Genomic DNA, 20,985 nt, shown 5'->3' on the forward strand with positions numbered 1-20,985 from the left:
GCTCTTTTATGACTCGTGGACTTCAACTCCCAGAATTCCTGAGCCAGCCATGCTGGCTCAGGAATTCTGGGAGTTGAAGTCCACGAGTCATAGAAGAGCCAAGGTTGCCTACCCCTGATATAGAAGAAAGCATTTTAACTATGTTATAGCAAAGAGCCCTAGGTCTTCCATATTGATTGATATCAAATACCTTTTGCTTTCCTCCATGCTTTAAAAAAGAAAATTGCAAGCAAGAGAATTGATAATTCTGGAAAGCAGTTGATTCCTTTTTCCCATCTTTCCCCAAATGATTCTGAAGGATGATACAACCACCTGTGTGTGTTGTGTGTGTGTGTGTTTCTCCAATTATTGTTTGCTCCAGTATATTTCATACAATTAGAGTGGTAAAATGGTTAAAGATGATGGAACTATAGAAAGCTACATAAAAGCTTACTTGTTATGAATAAAGAAATAAGCTCACTGTTCATGTTAATATTTGAAAGAAAAATTTAAGAGCATCGAAATTTAGGAAAGATGGACAATGGCAATTATAATGGATGATGATTTCTTAACATCTGGAGTATGAAGTAGCAAGAATGGATCTAAGTAGAATTTCTATTAGTTATTTTTTATATTGAACAAAATGCAGTATTAAGAAATTCCAATCAATTTATCTTCCATAAAATTAGACTTTTGACACTCTTTAGAAATAGATTTGAAAAAAAATATTGGACAAGCAGATACACAGGAAATTGTCTACATATTACAAGTTTTGCATGTGTTGAAACAATTATATTTCTTCATTGACTATGCCATTAAAAATAGCCCTGTATGAGATTGGTGAATGCTATATTAGCTATCCTGCAACATATTTAGGTACTTTTATTATCTTTGTTTCAAAACTTCTTCAGACAATTTGTTAAATTAATTGTACCACCTATAGTCTGCTTGCATTTTCTTGATTGACAACCACAGAAAAAGGAAAAATAATAATAACAATAATAATAACAACTTCATTGTCACTTTGAATGTACACCAATCGGCATACATCAAAATGAAATTTTGTTGCATACAGCTCTCAAAGGGCCACCACCTCCGATATACACTCCTTGTTTGTGACCAGCTCATTTCAGAACATCCATTTTAGTCTCTAGAGACGCGAATGACGGCAAACAGTACAAATAGAAATGGAGCTCCATATGGATTAACCCTCAAATTAGCTTGTATTCCTTCATGACAACCTTGTCTCCTTTCCTTTTTTTTTTATTGAAAAGTTTTAACATACAATTTTTCTTTAAAACCCCCCCTCCCCCTCCCTTCACCCTCCCCCCTACCTCTCCCTCCTCCCCCCCTCCCCCCCCGACTTCCCAGAGCTAAATACAAGGTATATATAAAAAAAACCAATCATAAACAATCATATACTAACAACCATAAACTCTAAAATCTATCACTCTCTAGCTTATATAGGATAAAACAAGCCTTAGTAATATTAAATATATATAAAAAAAACACCTAATATAATAAAAAAGAAGAAAAAAGAAAGAAGACTTATTCAAATGCTACATAAAACTTCTTAACCCTCTACTTATTCTGAACTTTATATTATGGAATGGAGAAAATGGATTGAGTTTATCCTTTCCTTTTTTTTGATCCTGTCTCTTCCACCTTTTCCTTAATGGGGCCTCACTCCTTTTTGCCCCTGGAGCATACTGCCACCACCTCCAACTTCTCCAAAAGCCTCTCTCCCTTCCTCTGGGCCTACCAACAGCCTCATCCAGTTCCTTTGCTTCATAAGCCTTGGGACCTCTCCTTCTCTGCCTCCTCCATCAACCGTCCTGATCGGCAATAGAATCAATTGCTGGGCCAGCGGTCAGATCTTGCTGCTGGCAGAACAATTTCAAACAGCACAAATGACTTTTAATGGTCTCACCAACAGTTCCGAAACAGCTAAAAACTCGCCAAAGATTGTCGGTCGTATGTTAGCTTAGACCCTCAAACATATTAAAACCTTCCCGATCATGTGGCTTATATCCCTCCAAAAACTTTTCATCTTCAAGAGCCAATGCAGCCACAACCGATCCAGGTGCCGCCATCTTAACAATAATAATAATAATAAAACAATAAAAGCTTGTATCTTCCAGATATAAGATTCTAGAAGATTAATTTCACAGCTGATGTCACATTCAACCTGTTCCAAAAACATACTTATACCTATATGTAAGCCCAATGACAACATGGATACAATTTTCAGTATTTCACAAACGGGTGTCACAACTATTGCACACATCATACATAAGCAAATACCTATAATTTAGCAATAGGATTGTACTGCGTACTAACTTGACATATATTTGTAAATATGAGTTTGGACCACTCATACTTTTTACTATCACCTTTGTACATATTGGGAATATATACCTAAACATTCAAGTGAAGAGCCACTCAAAGCTGCCAAGATAAAGATAAGCAGATTGTGCAGCAACTCATAAAAGCAGAAACATTTCTATTTTTAAGAGCAGATTAGATATGTTATGAAGAAAAAGTTAGAGTGTTATAATAACAGAAAGTAGAATGTTAGTCCAGTTCATGCAGGCAGCTAGTCCCTAAGTAAAGATAATAAAACTGTGGATTTCTGAGGACTTAAACTGTAATATAGATATTGCCACTTCACTCAAGGGTTTCTTTCCATCTATGGGGGATTTTAAAAGATTCACCCATTCAATTCTGTAGTTCACAGATCCATGAACCAAGAAATAGTTCTTTGATTATGTAAGGAAATGCATTATATATTTGAACAAGTTTTTCTTATAAAGTTGGCCTATATGAATGAAATGGTATCAAGATTATAAAAGAAAAAGAAGTCTTCTTTGGGATATTTTTTCTTCCTTCTTAAAATGCATCTGGGTCTTGTTTGAAAGCATTACTGAGCAGAGATTATAGGACTAGACAAGGGAGGGAGAGGGAATGTAATTCTTACCTTTATTCTCACAGTGACAGTAGCAAGGCCTGGAGGCATTGCTCCTCCGATATCGAAGGCTTCCACTAAAAAAGTGAATGTTGCTTCTGTGCCAGAAAAGGACTCAAAATCCAAGGACTTCCGAAGTGACAGTTCTCCTGTAAATTTGTTCAGTGCAAAAAACTGGAGTGGTTCCTGACTTCGTATTCCATAGGTAATATTGGAACCAAGGTCAACATCCTTAGCCTTGAGGAAATGAAGAACGGGATTTTAGGGTTTACGAATTTCATCACTAAAACCTGACATCCATCCCCCCAAAACATTTTTGCAACACTGATTTCATGTCTATGCATGATACACACATGCACATATATGCGCGCGCAAACACACACACACATAAACAAACACCTCTCCAAAAATCATCTCCCTCAAACCCATTTATTTATATGAGGGTATCAAATCAAAGTATCAAGAATGACGAATACTTTCAGGAGCTGGATATCATCACATGTTGTGTGATGGCAGAATTGCTAATGAATAAAAACACCAATCGTATAAACATGTCTGGATGCTCATCATATCTCATGAGATTTGGTAGTTTCAAGAGACTGGCTTTTTTTTTAAAATGGAAGGATATTTTGGCAAACATAACAAGACGGTAGCCACAAATGCTCCATTGTTAATGCAAGCTCTATTTATGATTGATGCTTTCTTTTCATTTCTTAAGAATTAAAGCCATAAAATAAATATATCAAATTATATTATAGTGGTGTCAGAATAGAAATTTAAATAGCCTCTACAGATTCAAAATTTAACTAAGAGCCTGTTGGAGTGGTGGTTAAACCTACAGATGAGAAATAGGAAACCTAGGTATAAAACTACCTGGAAGACCTTGGGCCAGTGACTTGCTTTGTTGCACAGAAGTACATAACAGCACAAAGCTATAATAATTTAATTTAATTTAATTAATTTAGGATTGGAAATATTTCTAATGATAGCTCAAGTAATGTTAGTAGTTTTTTTCTGATTTAAAATGCTGAAAATCATAATGGTTAATTAATTTGGCATAAAGTCTCCTAGTATTTTAGTAATTGTTTTTTCTTTGTTTTCTACAGATTACAAATCTTGAATGTATTCTGGAAACATATGATAAGGATATTACTTATTCTTTTTTTGCAATGGAATGAATCTTTATATACATATGGTAAAGTTATATGTGGGACGGTCAGTGGGTTAGGACGCTGAGCTTGTCGATCAGAAGGTCGGCAGTTTGGCAGGTCGAATCCTGAGTGCCGCATAACAGAGTGAGCGCCTGTTACTCGTCCCAGCTTCTGCCAACCTAGCAGTTCGAAAACACGTAAAATGCAAGTAGAAAAATAGGGACCACTACGGTGGGAAGGTAACAGCGTTCCGTGCGCCTTTGGTGTCTAGTCATGCCGGCCACATGACCACGGAGACATCCTCTGACAAGCGCTGGCTCTTCGGCTTTGAAACGGAGATGAGCACTGGCCCCTAGAGTTGGAAACGACTAGCACGCATGTGCGGGGGAACCTTTACCTTTACCTAAAGTTATATGAAGAGGCAGTTTGATGTGGTGGTTAAAAGTGCTAGACTTGAAACTAGGAGACAGTAAGTTTTAATTCTGCCTTAGGCACGGAAATGAGGCAGGTGACTTTGGGACAATGACTCTTTGTCTGTTCTAGGAAGCAAACAAGAGCAAGCCACTTCTGAAAATGTTGCATAGAAAACTGGATTGACCTGTCCATGCAATTACAAAGAGTCATGTCTGACTCAAGGACACACAAACATACATACATAGTTTCTGGCACATTTTCTTGTCCACCAACATCTTTTGAAACTCATGCCTCCCTTACCTCTAAACGAAGGAATACTGTGCCAGGGGCCAGGCTTTCGGGAATTGAAACAGTATAAGAGGCATTTGTGAACACAGGACTGTTGTCATCAATATCCAGGACTCTGATTCCCAGAGTTAACGTTGTACGACGTGCATCCACAGCTCCATCTGTTGCTTCAGCAATGAGTTCATAATAATCTTTTTTTTCTCTGTTTAGTTTCACTGACGTGTAAATACTACCATTGGATGTTATGCGAAAAACATTATTAAAGTTTGCTAAACTGTAATGGACTTGGCCATTTACTCCAGCATCTGGGTCAGTAGCCTAAAATATAAAAACATACACATTAAAGTTGTAAAATTATAATAACCCATTATGCATACATCAGGATCACTTGTCTAAAAGATGTATGTGTAAAAGTGCCAGAATCTGGGGGTGGAGTTAAAAGAGGGATCAGTCTAGAATCCCTACTAGCCACAAGTGGACTAAGTCCATCCCACCTTGAATTCTATGGCCCCTTACCAGGCAGGTGGTAACTGTTAATTGAGATAGCATAGACCAGTGATAGTGAACCTTTTAGAGACCGAGTGCCCCAAAACCACCCCGCACCCCCTCTCTGACCCCTGCCCATCCCTGCTGTGCCCCCTGCCCTGCCCGTTCTTCCCCTGCCCCACCCTCCACCCCACCCACCCCCACCTGCCAGGCCACCCACCACCTCCATGGTCTGCCTCAGATTGCCCAGGCAGCCCTGCAGTGCCATGGCAGCCATGCCCTCCACCCGCGCCCCGCAGTATCATCTGCATGTGATGGGACGTGAGGGTGGAGTCTTGTCCCTGCTGCCTGGCTGTCATGTCCTTGTCTGCTCCACTTGGTCCACGCCCGGGGGCGACTCTCCTCCAGGGGGGCTGCTGGTGAGGAGGGGGCTGCTGGGGGAGGCGGGGTTGGGGTGACAGTGTGCGTGCCCACAGAGAGAGCTCTGAGTGCTGCCTCTGGCACGCATGCCATACGTTCGCCACCACTGGCATAGACTATTTAGCAATAACTGACTTTAATTGAATTTGCATGTGCGGACCTGACAATAAGTGGATGAAAGTAGCTTCTTTTCTACTCAGAAAACTTTCTCTGAGCCAATGAAAATTTCTTTAATGTCTGACAGTAACCATTTAACTATAAGGATGGACGTCCAACAAGCATAGGCATCAGAAGAAAAAATGTATTTCAAGCCACAGATTATCAGTTAGCTAGTTTCCCTTTTCAAGACAACTATCTCTAGTCTTTTTAAATGTTGTGATATGAAGCAAAATATCTAGCTGTTTTCTCCCCTCTTTGTTTTGTAAGAAACAATTAACTGCTTGTTCTTAGTCAAAGAATGAATTAATGGAATTAATGGAAATTATCAAAAACTGTTTTTTTATTTTTATCTCCATGGGGGGAAATGTTTGCTGCCTAATTAAAAAAAAAAGCAAAAAGCAAAAAGCAAAGCTGGTGATCAGGTGATCCATGTGTTCCTGCCAGAACAAAATGTATCACTACTACTGTGGCTTTATTTACAGACAAACACCAAAAAAAAAGAAAGTCAAGTACAACGTATTTTTTTTAAAAAAAGGAAAAAAGAAATCAAGTAAAGACAAGACTGAACAAATGAAAACAGCTGTATTGTCAAGTTCAAATGCAATCCCCACTCATGTGAGCACTGTCGCGAGCACTGCTGGCATGCACAGGCCCACTTGTACGAATGTTGCGGGTAGTCGTGGCTCCACTCACATGAGCAATGGGTCTTCATGCATGTGCACATGCTCGCCCATGTGTTCAACCCCCCCACTAAACCATCTTTTCTTTCCCCCTCCCTTCGCTCCAGGCTTCCAAACCCCAAAGGTTGGGGGACTCTGTCCTAAATGCTATAGGGCAGACATCTCGTGACGTCATGTGATGTCGCGTGATGTATCGGAACTTTTCCCCATTGCCGGCAATGGGAGGGGCGCAGTTTCTCCATGACACTCCGGCCCGCAGGCCGGCAGTTTGACACCCCTGCTATAGGGTAAAACACTTAAGTTTTTTACTAAGTTGAAGGCTTCTTGTGTATAATAGAGAGGATAAAAACAATTGGTGTAGACGTCCATGTAAGAAAAGCTTCCATTGTGGGATTCATTTTGTTTTCATTGCCACGTATAGCTGGACCAATATCTGATTTTTTAAAATATAAAGAATGCTGTGCTTCAATGGTTACATGGCCTAGACGTTGGTTTATGAAAATAGATCTTTTTTAAAATATTTAGATTTTTTTTACTAATCTAGGTGAAATGTTATCTTTATATTGCTAGTCCTTGTATGATATGCCATATTATAAATAAATAAATAAATAAATAAATAAATAAATAAATAAATAAATAAATAAATAAATAAATAAATAATAAGGGACTCAGAACCTTAAATCAGTCTCTCTGAAAGCTCAGATAAGGAACTTTTGGATCCTAGCCAAGCAAAATCAAGGTCTGAACTGAGAAAACATAGTAGGCTAAATTTTGGCTATATTTCTTTCCTAGGAAGAATCATATCTGTCTGACAACAAAAGATTAATTTTATCTAGAATTAAAACAAAATGTAAAAAAGCAAAAACAGAAAATCGGAAAATGTCTAACACCAATTTTACTTTTTTAAAAAAATGTGTATTTTTCCCCTGAATGTTTAAACATTCCAAAATTGCTTTTCTGTCAATGTACATGGCTAAAATCCATCCCTGCTATATTAAAGTGGTCTCAAGGGAATTCACTATTATTATGAAGCAATTAAAGGTGTTTTTTTTATTTTTAACAAGTAGTAGAACTCAAAAGAAGTCTGGATATAAGGCAAAGAGAGGGAGGGGAAGAAAAGGTCATGATCACATGCACAATAGTCCAGTGTTGCAACACTATATTACTTTTTTAGTGTGAGCTTTATGGACTAAGTGTCATACACTATGATAAAAATCATAGTACTGTGATATTAAGAGTCTTTTTGACAAGTCCACATGACCATGTGAGGGGGGAAAAAACACCATGTAAAAGGAACATAGAAAGTTGTCTTGGATAAGTCAAATCTTTGCTTCATCCAGCGTCACGCTGTCTATTCTGAATTGAAGTTCTCCAGCTTTCAGACTAGAGTATTTCCCTGATCTGTCTACAGTACCCAGGGATTAAAGTCTAGGCATGCCAGACACTTTTGTCACTGAACTATATCCCCTTTCTTTTATCACGAAATGCTACAAGAACATTCCCTAAAATGTAACATCAGTAACACCAATATCCTTTGTAGTAGACTGGAAACATGGATAGAGTTCAGCAAAGTATAAAGCTCACATTGATGGTCGGTCCCCTTTTTCATCAGCTGATAAGAGATTTCTACACTTGCAATTTATATCACCCATGATGATATAAAGCCTGTCTTCATTAGTGATCTATTACAACAGCTACGACTGCAAAGGTGTTATAAATTGTTAGTGGTGAAATGTTCACAATATCACTTTAAATATTATTGAATTTCATATGGCACAAATGTGCGTTTGTTTCTCGAACTGGATTTGTATTTCTTAAACATATTTAGTACAAAGAGCAGATTGGCCTTTTCTGATAGTTCTGGTAGCTGAGCATTTGATGTAGCAGATCTAACACTGTAGCCCAGTGAGGAGCAATTGGAATATCTGGCTTATCCACGATTATCCAGTTAGTAAAGATGGGCTATAAAAACTATTTTTCTACCTCTGGTTAAAATCCTCAGCAGTAGAGATCAGAGAAATTTGTCTGAGTATAGGTAGTCCTTGACTTACGACCACAATTGAGCCCAAAATGCATGCTGCTAAGTCAGACATTTGTTAAGTGCATTTTGCCCATTTTGCAACCTTTCATGTCACAGTTGTTGGTGCTGGTGATGACCTATAAAGCCCTAAATGGCTTGGGTCCGGGATATCTGAGGGAACACCTGCTGCCGGCATCAAGCTCCCTTCGTCCTGTGCGCTCCCACAGGGAGGGTCTTCTCAGGGTACCGCCGGTAAAAGATTGCCGGCAGACAATACCCAGGGGGAGGGCCTTCTCTGTGGGTGCGCCGGCCCTTTGGAACCAGCTGCCTGTAGAGCTTAGGACTGCCTCTGACCTTCGCTCATTCCGCCGGGACCTGAAGACCTGGCTCTTTGAGCTTTCTGGCCTGGACTGAGAGTATTAACTGGGGTTTTAATTGGATCTTAATTGGGATTTTTATATTCAAGGTTAATGTAATCATTTTAATTATTTTTAATTTTTATAATTGTTGTATTGTTTTCTTTTTAAAAAACCTTGTGAACTGCCCTGAGTCCTACGGGAGAAGGGCGGTATATAAGTCTAATAAACTAAACTAAACTAAGTTGTTAGGTGAATCATTGCAGTTGCTAAATTAGCAACATGGTTGTTAAGTGAATCTGACTCTCCCATTGACTTTTCTTGTCAGGAGGTCGCAAAAGTGGATCACATGACCCTAGGAGACTGCAACCCTCATAAATATGAATCAGTTGCTGAGCATCCAAATTTTGATCAGGGATTCTGCAAGGGTCGTAAGTGTGAAAAATGGTAAAAAATCAGTTTTTTCAGTGCCGTTGAAACTTCAAACTTCAAACACTAAACAAATTGTTGTAAGTTGAAGACTACCTGTACTAAAAACATGCTTGATATCAGTCAAGGACTGACAAAGACATATAAATTATTTGCTTCATTCAGATTAAACAGAAGCTACATAAAAGGCATATCAAGGATTTGCTAACTACATTGAATGACATTTTAATAGAAAATAATGTAGTTTTCTGACTGAACTCAATTATGAGTATTTCTTGATCTAGAATGAAGCTGATCTTAGACTCTGTACACAAATTATATGTATAACGAGTTAACACATTAACGCAACTACTTCATGATCACATGCATAATAATCCAGTGTGGCAAAACTACATTACTTTTTTTTAATGTGTTCGTTTTTTTAATCAGTTCAAGGTGCTGACTGATTAAAATAGCCAAAAAAGTTGCAACTGTCTTAAAGAAGTGCTGCATTCCTAATTTTGAATCATTTTGTATATATGCACAGTTCTATTATTATATTAGGCAGATTATTAAGTTAAATTAATGCATTCTGGTCCACTTCATGTATTCTTTGTCTTTCCCTGAAGTTAAAAAGTGCAAAACAATGCATATGTATTTTGAATTTTTGTCATGCAACTATGAACTGGAACAAGATCAAACTTGCATTGCAAAAGAAAAGAAAAAAAACCCACTTTCTCTCACCTTCACCTTCTGTGAAGAGTTATCATTTGCTTGAGAATTATTACAGTGTTAATCCTTTCTTTATGTCTCATTATTAGTCCTACTGGGCCCACAGCCTGGGCTGTTCAATGATGTGAAGCAATGCCTGAACATTAATATCGAGACAAGACTGGGATCATCAGGAAACCTGTTACTGCATCTTGTCCTATCCTGTCCTGTCCTGTCTTGGTCTTGATCTTGGTCTTTTCTAGGTCTTGTCTTGTCTTAGTGGTGGCTCAGTGGCTTAATGACGCTGGACAAGGTCTATACTCTGGTAGTTTGAGTCCTAGAACCACATGGCACAGTGAGCTCTCATTGCTTCCCTCAGCTTCTGCTAATCTAAAACATGTTACACACAACAGGTACCACTTTGATTGGAAAAAAAACAGCACTTCAAGCAGCAGTATGAATTCAACTGGTGCCAAATCTGCCTGAATGCGATGCCCAAATACAAGGTGACATTGGTGGTTAGAAAAGCCCCAGATAATGCTGCAGAATGCCATCAAATCTTATGAATGTAGAGCTAGTCCCCCTTCTGTTGTGCACTCTTGAATGTGAACAGAATGGACTGGCAATCATTAGCAGCCAATTATTTTGTAATAGCATCATAGTCTCCTGGCTAATGTAACATTGCCCTACGCCAAATAAATAAATCTCTTTTCCTTCTCTTCTCCTTCTCTTCTCCTTCTCTTCTCTTCTCTTCTCTTCTCTTCTCTTCTCTTCTCTTCTCTTCTCTTCTCTTCTCTTCTCTTCTCTTCTCTTCTCTTCTCTTCTCTTCTCTTCTCTTCTCTTCCCTTCCCTTCCCTTCCCTTCCTTTCCCTTCTTCTTACTTAAATGAAGACACATTCATTTACCCAGGTAGCTCTTATGAAGGGCAGGTTCTATAAGACAATTCTACCTGCATATACTTATAAAAGAGCTTCCAAATGATTTCAGAAGATAAGCAATAGAAAGTCTCTAATTATCCATACTGCTGTCAGGAAGTTTTCAAAGGCATTTAATATCCTGCCACGGTGCTCAGTGTGAACAGATAATGAAACCATTTATCTTCATGGAAATCAATTAAAACTTAATTAAAACAGTTAATAAAAATCATACACTCCAGAAATCATACACTTTCTGCACTCCATCAATACAATAGACGTTAACACTTTCACCATTATTTCTACCTTGCTGTTAATACATCTTTACAAACAACTTCTTAATATGGATGATTATATACCTCGACTTCTTTGGCAGCTGCTTTGCCAATCAGCAGCTGAAAATCAAATCAGGCTGAAAAACCTATCACTGCTTTCCTTGGCCCACAGACACACAAATTTGCCAAGACTGGTTATAATGAAAAAAGTGGCATGATGGCCTAGCGGTGAAGACTCTCGTCTCCCATTCAGAAGATTGAGAGTTCAATCCTACAGTAGGTACTGTAGCAGCAGATGTTTCTCTCCTAAATCACAAAGAAAAAAATATATATCTGCTGCAAAAACCGTGTGGCATCAGGAAGAGCATCCAGCCAGTAAACCCTCAGCTCCATCCAGTCTCCCTGACTCTACCCAGAATTAAGAGATTATGGGATCATAAAAAGGGAGTTATTTACGTAATCTCGTTTAAAAAGAGGTAAAGCCTTGATGGTGGAGAACTGGGAATAATGTATTACGGAGATCTCAGCTAACATCAGCTCACTATATTTTTACTGGTTTAATATATGACAGATGTATATAAGCAAAAGCAATGTGTATTAACAGATACTTTTGTACCGAAAAGCAATTGAACAGCTGGTAGCTGGATTATAATGCCCATTAGACAAGAGTAAATTTTTAAAAGATTAATTGCCAATTGATATGTTACTGCCAAATTAAATTGCATGTTAATATGCTGCTCCTCAGTTATCAGGGAAACGAGAGATCACACATACCTCAAAACTATTTTTTATCGTTTATGTAACTGTTATATTTGATTCTGAGCATCACAGTTCAAAAATATAAATTCAGTAAGGATCATGAGAGATGATATGGGAATTAAAAATTAGGTTCTAGGAAAAGAAGCTGAGTTTGGATTTAACACTATCATATCTTGTTCCAGTTCATAGTTGCATGACAAAAATTCAAAATACATATGCATTGTTTTGCACTTTTTAACTTAGTGCAGGACTGCATGAATTCCAGAATAAATCTTGTTTTCATGGGTTAGAATCTGCAATTCAGTTTGAACTCTTTCTTTTAAACTTTCTGTATCAAAACTGAGTATAGTAAAATGAAATATGTCTATATATTTCACTTCGAAATATACAAAGAATAGGAGATACAACACAAATGATCAACTAATACCATGAGGGCTCCTTACAATCATCTTTAAAGAAGCAACTCCAGTTGTATCTGTAGCACAGGTAAATGTGTTCATAGAAGACACTGTTTTCATTTCTATTCTTTACTTTGTTAAAAATCAAACTGGCTCAAAGTCACTCAGTTGGCATCTGTGCCTAAGGGTGCGTGCGCACACAAAAAAAGCAGCAGAAGCCCTATACCAGGATAGAGAATTCCTCTTAATTTGTGGCCTTTCATTAAAGAAATACCTGTATCAATAGCAATAGACCATGAACCAAACATTTAAGTCACAGTTCTTTTTGATCAACATTTGTTTCTAACAGTATTTTTCCCCAATGTTGTGGAATTTGTTCAGCTATTAGTGATGGTAAATTAAACATTTAATAAGGGCTTCCACTTGGCAGAATAAAGTAGTAAATACATTTCAAGAGTACTGTTTAAATACCTAAATCTAAAAAAAAATAACTAACAAAATATTCTATGAAAAGGCTTTTCTGTATAACAGATGTTGGCCTTGCTTAACCAGCAAAATTTTCTCTTCTTATTTTTGTACGTTAATCTTCCATGCAACATGAAAAAGTAATAAAAAACAGCCGAGAGACCAGGCAGCTTTTTTCTAGGTTATCATCTGTAATTAAGGTATCTGAAACAAGGGCACTGACATCGCTCTTACTGGATGGAGGCAGACATAGGGATACAAATACAAGCATAGAAATAATGAGATTAAAATGTGTAAGTGCATTTTCTCAGTTTTTTTCTTACGTACTTAACTTTATTTAGTGATTTGCTCAGGTAGCTTTTGTGCCTTTAGTTAATTTTCAAGCTGCTTCCTTTCATTTTTAGGATCATCCTTTGGATGCTGTGCTAACTTGGCACGCTATCTGACCAAGGGATATTGAATTTCAAATATTTCATGGTATCTCTGTAAGGTCACAGCTGTGAGCAAAAGATGACTTTTAAAATTCTCCCTTTGCCCTAGTGGGAAAGAAGATATCTCACAGGTGTCTGAAGATGCTTCTCAATGTGAAATGAAATGATACAGATAGTGGGACATGGACTTCCATGCTGTTTATAGTGTCACCACACATAACCCAAGTGAAAATGCCAGACAAGTAGATGAATATTGTATGTCTAATGTGCATAAGCATGTCTTTTCCTCTGATGTAGCTAATTTATGACCACAGATAATAGTTATTTGCATAGATTAGCATGGACAGTTTTGCCAGGAAAGTTTAACAGATAAACTAACAAAATGGGGTAAATGCTCTGAACTTTCCATTTCTTACTCCAACCTCCCACCATAGAAAGCTTCTAAATGAATGTCACTATTGTCAAATAGATCCCATGAACATTTGGCCTATTTCAAGCTCTTCATAGGAATGAATGTAGCCGGTGAAATTAATGAAGAACAAGACTTCAGCGATGATTTTAAGTATCAACATTTTAACAGGATTTAATTGTGCTTCGTCTATTTATGATAGTTCCTTGTTCCTTTATATATATCCAAGACCAGAGTGGCATTCTTAGGGTAATATATTGGGTATAATTAGGTGTTTTACACATGTTTAAAAGGATATTAAACTCATTTGCTATTTCTGTGTTTCTCAAGAATTAAATTTGTCACTGCATCCCTAAAAGAGGAAAATATTCATAATAAATACATGTAGACAGATGTACATTCTGTGCATTGGCCCAGGAAATACTGCCTGAAGCTGGCTTTGCCAAAACGGAAAATATTCAAATTCTGCAATTATGAATAATGCAGAAGCTTAATTCCAACATAATCTATTCTCCTTCCTGCTTTGTGCAAGGACTCCTACTGTGACATTAAGAAAAATAACTAAGGAACAGGACGATCTCTGCCTAGGAGGTAACAGTTTAGTTTAATAGAATAATAGAGAACAGATTGTAATTTTCCTATGAACTGAATTTGTTTTGTCAATATTTCAAATTGGAGTGTGGTGTATATTATTCACTAAACCACTGTTTTACTCTATTTGCACAGTGTCAATATCAGTTTTTTTACTAATCCCTAAGTGAGTTTGATTTCCTGTTCAAAATTAAGGCTTTTTCTCCAAAGCTGGTCATAGAATGATGGAATTAAATAAGGAGGTCGCCTTCAGTGCACATATTTACACAATTTCAGATTGGCTAATCCTATTCCTGGAGAATATGATTAAAAAAATGGAAGTGAGTTAAATGTAAAAGAAAGAACTATGTAGAAGAAAAAGGAACAAAAGGAGCTATGGTTTAATTATGCATTTCTGCAACAAGACAATAACAACATTTGAAAAAATGTGCCCTTAAAAGCTTATAAATTAAAACTCTCTCTAAAGAAATATAATCCATAAACATATTGGCCTATACATTAAGACATTTTGATGACAGAACTGTTTGCTGGTGCGCTGGAAGTGGGGAAGCAGGAAATGGAGGGAGAAATAGACCAAATATTCAGAGTTAACTCAAGTTACGCAAGAAGAAATAAAGTCCCAAGAGAGATTCATGTCAGATTTGTTAAAAGATCAATAAGAGATAAGATATTAAGAAGAGTGAGAGATGATCCACTGCAATATAAGGGAAAAGATATTGTGGTTTTGAAGCAGATACCTAGGAGGATAAGGGATTCACGAAAAGAATATACCAATTTTTGACCCAAAAACTAATTAAGAAAGGAGTGACTTTTAGATGGCTGAAGCTGGAATGGATACTAATCAATTGGGACACAAAAATATACAGATTGGATTCTATTTTTAAAGCAAAGGAATTTTATGACAGATATAGAGCTTTTCTTGAAGATTGAAACCTGATGTCAGTGCTGCAACAACTGAAAGCCATTTTACTTTTTACTTTCATTGCTTTTTTTTGTTGTCTGGAAATTTCAGATGGAGAAGCGGGAGTGGGGAATGCTTGAGTTGTTTCAGTTAGCCATAACAATTGCAGCTATGCGAGAATCAAGTTCAATGCTAGAAAAGGTTTTGGTGGGTTGAAAAGTTGGGAGCAGACCCCCATGATTTAGAATTATTGGTGAATGTGATTTATGACAGCCTTTCTGGGGTGGGAACTGCAACTTGTTACTTTGTAGCCGGAGGGAGGGAACTTTAGTCTTGGGTTCACCTATGTATGTGCCGATACTTTGTTTCCTGAATAAAATGTTCTTTAAGGAAGAAATATTTGCCTTGAAGTTCTTTTAATTGGTTTCATCTTTTGGAAGCATGACACCCAGAAATACAACCAGAAGGGGAATCTAGAAAACAGGAAGAGACAGCATTAGAAGGGGTGGCCAAACAAAGAGAAAACAAAGAAACAGAAAACACAAATCAAGAAGCAGGGGCTACAGGGAAAGAACAGAGCTAGACTAGAACATGGGTGTCAAACTGCCAGCCCTTGGGCCAGATGCGTCATGCAGAAGCTGCACCCACCCCATTGCCGGCAATGGCAAAACAGTCCCGCTATGTTGTGTGACGTCATGTGACGTCACGAGTTTCACATGTCTGGACTAGAACAACTAGGAGAATAAAACCTAAATATAACTGAAGAAGATGGAAAAGGATAATGGGATGCTTTCAATGAATATAAATGGACTGAACTCCCCCTTAAAAAGGAAAAAAAAACTTTTCACACGATTACAAAAATTAAAAATGGATGTAGTCTTTCTCCAAGAAGCATTATAAATTTCTGGAATGCCCGAAAATTGAAAAACTTTATTTCTCACTAGCACAACAAAAGAAAAGAGGAGTAGCTCTATATATCAAAGAAAGAATGAACTCCAAACAAATTGATTCGGATGAAGAAGGAAGAATACTAATGGTAAAAACAACAATAAATCAAAAACAGACACTGATGGTAGCAATTTATGCACTGTATAATAAACAAGAATTTTATCAAAGATTACATAAGAAAATAGTGGAAATGGAGTATCAAAATATTTGTTTAGTAGGAGATTTTAATGCAATTGTAGATGGAAAGTTAGACTATAGAAGTAGTAAAATGGGAAAAAAAAGGAAGGAACATTTTGCCTAAGGCCTTTTTTAAAATGGCAGAAGAGGACATATGGAAAGAAATAAATCCTAAGAAATCCCAATATACATTTTATTCAAATAGCTACAAATCATGGTCCAGAATTGACATAATATTGATATCTTCTGAACTAAGAAGGGACATACAAGAGATTGAGATAAAAACTAACGTATGGGCAGATCATAATCCGATAAAGATGATGTGGAGAGGAACAAAGAAAAAAATAAGATGGACATTAAACCAATGCTTATTGAAAGAGAAAGAATTTATACAAAAAGCTGTAAAGGAAATGGATTTTTTCTTCAAAGAAAATAAGAAAGAAGATACATCACTCCAAAATGTTTGGGATACAGCCAAAGCATATTTTAGAAGATTAGCCATAACTTATATGGTGAAAAATATGAAAGACTAAAAACAACAACAAAAAGCTAAAAGAATATGAAATTAGAATTAGAATTACAAAGAGACCCACAAAAGAAAACTCTCAAAAAAATGGAGATAATAAAACACAAATTAAATTTAATAGAAGCTGAAGAAATGGCCCAATAAATCAAAAGAGGAAAACATTTTTTTAAAAAACGCTAATAAGCCGGGGAGATGGTTGGCTTACAAATTGAAAAAAGAAAGAGAAAAGAAACTGATAAATAAATTACAAGACGTGAGAGACGATTTACAATATCAAAATGATGCAATAAAAAATAATTAAAGAATTTTACAAAACACTCTTATGATATAGAAGAAATTCCTCAGGAAAAAATAAGGCAATATATAGAAAATGCTGTTACCAAAAATCTCAGAGAACTTAAAGAATATGCTAAATGGGAAAATAACAGTGATGCAGTTGATGGAAGCTATAAAAAGACAAAAAAATGAGAAGACACCAGGCCCAGATGGGCAACCAGCAGAATTTACAAATGTCTACAAGATACACTAACAACTAACAATGTAAGAAGTGTGTAATGAGGTACTATTAAAGGCCAAATTACCAAGTACATGGATAGAAGCCAATATTACGCTAATACCAAAAGAAGACTCAGACCTGACTCAGATAAAGAACAATAGACAAATATCTCTACTAAATTTGGATTATAAAATCTTTGCTTCAATAATAGCAGAAAGATTAAAGAGATTTTTGATTGAATTTATACATTCAGATCAAAATGGATTCTTACCAAAGAGACAAATATAGAATAATTTAAGAATGATTTTAGACAAATTAGAATATTATGAAATGAATCCATGGAAACAAATGGTGTTAATTTTTCTAAATGCACAGAAAGCTTTTGATAATGTCAATTGGCAATTCATGGTACAATAACTAAACTATATGGATTTTGGAGAAAAATTATAAATATAATCAAAACAATTTATCATAGACAAATGGCTAAAATAATTGTGAATGGAGATCTTAGACAGAATTTCAATATTAAAAAAGGTACTAGATAAGGGTGTCCACTATCTCCACTATTATTTATTTTAACTCTGGAAGTGTTGAACAGAAACATTAGACAGGAACCAGAAATTAAAGGAATGGAGATAAAAGATGAAAAGTACAAACTACAAGCATTCACGGATAACTTGGTATTTATACTAGAGGATCTGTTGGAGACAAGTCCTAAATTATTAGCAAAGATTGAAGAATTTGGAAAAGTAGCACAACTCAAAATAAATAGAGAAAAGACTAAAGTTATAGTTAAAAACTTACAGATAAACAAAAAAACCCAATTGTCAGAAAAAACAGTCCTTCAAGTAGTTAACAAAGTTAAATACCTGGGGATATATGTAACAGCAAGGTGTGCAACAATAAAAGAAGCCAACTACGTAAAATTACTAAAACAAATAAAAATAGACCTGGTAAAATGAAAAAATCTACAATTATCAATTTTGGGAAGAATAGCGACTATGAAAATGAACATCCTACCAAAACTACTTTTCTTATTTCAAACAATTCCAATAAAAATTGAGAAACTTTTTGATGAATTAAATGCATCGATATTGAAATTTATTTGGCAAGGGAAAAAAGCTAAAATTAGACTGAAAATGCTACAAGAAATGAAAGAAAATGGAGGCTTTGGGCTATCAGATTGAGTTTTATACTATCAAGCAGCTGCACTAACATGGTTAAAAGAATGGATAACCCTTAGAAACAAAAGATTATTATACCTAGAGGGGCATGACCTACAACTTGGATGGCATGCCTTTCTATAGTACAAAATTTATAAATACTTTCAAAACTACTGTGTAAGAAATGCATTGCTTTTGACATGGGAAAAGATAAAATCGAGAATTTTCATGAAACTACCAGGATGGATTTTGACAATGGAGGTGTTTGTACACCCAAATTTAATTATGAGAAACTTGTGACTTATAAAGATATTTTAAACACTGATGGGAAACTCCAAACTAAACAAGAACTGGAAGAACAGGGCATAGAGTTATCAGGATGGCCTCATTTGCAAATGCAAATGAGATAAGAGAAAGATGCAAAAATATATAGTTTTTACAAATATCAGACAGTGTTTGATCAGATACTATTTCATCAGATGAAATAAATTGATTAAGAAATTGTACAGTTTTCTGTTAACTTTTAATATGGAAGATGAACAAGTTAAAGAAACAATGATTGGGCACAATGTAGAGTTAGAAAAATGGCAAAACGTATGGGAAAGAAAGTATAAAATAACAAGGGCAGCTACTTGTAAAGAAAATTTATACAAAAGGTTCTATAGATGGCACTTGCCACCTGCAAGACTAGCAAAAATGTTTAAAAATATGTCTAGCTATTGTTGGAAATGTAGAGAAAATCCAGGCACATACTACCATCTTTGGTGGACATGCCCTAAAGCAAAGAACTTTTGGTCACAAATACATAGATGTCTAGAGAAGATGACAGGAACACATGGAGACTATAAACTGGAACTATTTTTTTTAAGTATAAGTTCAGAAAACTATGATAAAGAATGTGTATACTTAATATTACATGAATTAACAGCAGCGAGAATTACATTGGCTCAATATTGGAAAAAATGAAGAAATACCATCCGAAGAAGATATAATTAAGAAAATCCTGGACTGTGCAGAAATGGATAGGCTCACATTGAAAATGAAAGGGAAACAAGATTCAGAATACTTCTAAACGTGGGATTTTTTAAAAAAATAAATGGTTAGAAAAACTGAGTAAAGGGTAGGAATGGAAACTGTATTACTATTAATGTTAACTATGTAAACCCAGACAAGGCGTTGCTTACTAAATACTAAAGATTGCTATTGCTTATGTTTATATATATCTATATATCTATATATCTATATATCTATATATATCTATATATATCTATATCTATATCTATATCTATATCTATCTATCTATCTATCATCTATCATCTATCTATCTATCTATCTATCTATCTATCTATCTATCTATCTATCTATCTATCTATCTATGTCTATATATATATATGTCTATCTATATCTATATCTATATCTATCTATCTATCTATCTATCTATCTATCTATCTATCTATCTATCTATCTATCTATCTATCTATCTCTATCTCTATCTATCTATCTATCTATCTATCTATCTATCTATCTATCTATCTATCTATCTATCTATCTATCTATCTATCTATCTACCTATCTATCTCACTGCTTTTTTTGTAAAAGAAAAAGGTGCCAGAACTCACACATGTCATACAACCCGCCTTGCCTACCCTACAAAGTTCCCTCCAAAAAAGGTGCCGGAACTCCATTCTGAGCGTTCTATGAGAAAAAAAGCCCTGATATATATATATTCTTGCATTGCTTTGTAAAATATGTTTGTACTAACAATTCTGTTCTTGGTATTTACGTCTAAGATGACATGACATTGGAGTAGTAGCATTCAAACCAATCAACCAGAAATGGGCAATTCTCATTATAGCTTCTCCACTCAAGGTATCAAGGGTCTGGATTTGAAGATACTTTGTTCTCAAGAAGGTTTAATGAATGTAGAGGGGCGATAGGTCACATGATCTTTATTCTGGGAATCTAAAAATGATTGGTAGGGCAGGAACTAAAACACAATTTGGGGGCGGGGAAGTAAGGGGACAATATTGGGAAAGTGGATTAAAATAAATAAAAAAGAAACTTCCAGTTTTGCCTCAGCATTCTGTTCCCAGGTTCCTTGTGTCTATCCCAGGATGTTTGTTCTGTATTCTTGACACTGAGAGTAAAATCTGACTCCAAACAGCCATCTCTTCCTAAAACCGCTGTGTCCCTCTCTCTTCAGCACACAGCCTCTGTACATATTTACATTTATTTATTTATTTATTTATTTATTTTAATTCCATTTATATCCCGCCCTTCTCCGAAGACTCAGGGCGGCTTACAAGCTTAGCAGTAGCCTTCATTCTATGTATATGCCTGCTTATTAGGGCTTTCGCCCCCCCCAAGCGGCATTATTACAAAGTCAGCTTAATTGCCCCCAACAATCTGGGTCCTCATTTTACCTACCTCGGAAGGATGGAAGGCTGAGTCAACCTTGAGCCTGGTGGGATGCGAACCTGCACTAATTGCAGGCA

At 36.1% G+C, this 20,985-nt stretch overlaps 1 protein-coding gene across 1 annotated transcript in view; it reads right to left on the reverse strand.

Moving 5' to 3' along the window:
- Positions 1 to 20,985, reverse strand: part of PCDH15 (protocadherin related 15) — a gene marked incomplete at its 5' end in the record, with an annotated part of 435,974 nt that overhangs the window by 183,847 nt on the left and 231,142 nt on the right. Inside the window, 2 exons of the mRNA XM_081330024.1 lie at positions 2,957 to 3,181; positions 4,810 to 5,115. Coding sequence (XP_081186150.1) covers positions 2,957 to 3,181; positions 4,810 to 5,115 — 531 coding nt within the window. The remainder of the gene's footprint in view (positions 1 to 2,956; positions 3,182 to 4,809; positions 5,116 to 20,985) is intronic.

Source organism: Vipera berus (genome assembly GCF_964194415.1).
Source record: "Vipera berus genome assembly, chromosome: 5".
NCBI classification, from domain to species: Eukaryota; Metazoa; Chordata; class Lepidosauria; order Squamata; family Viperidae; genus Vipera; species Vipera berus.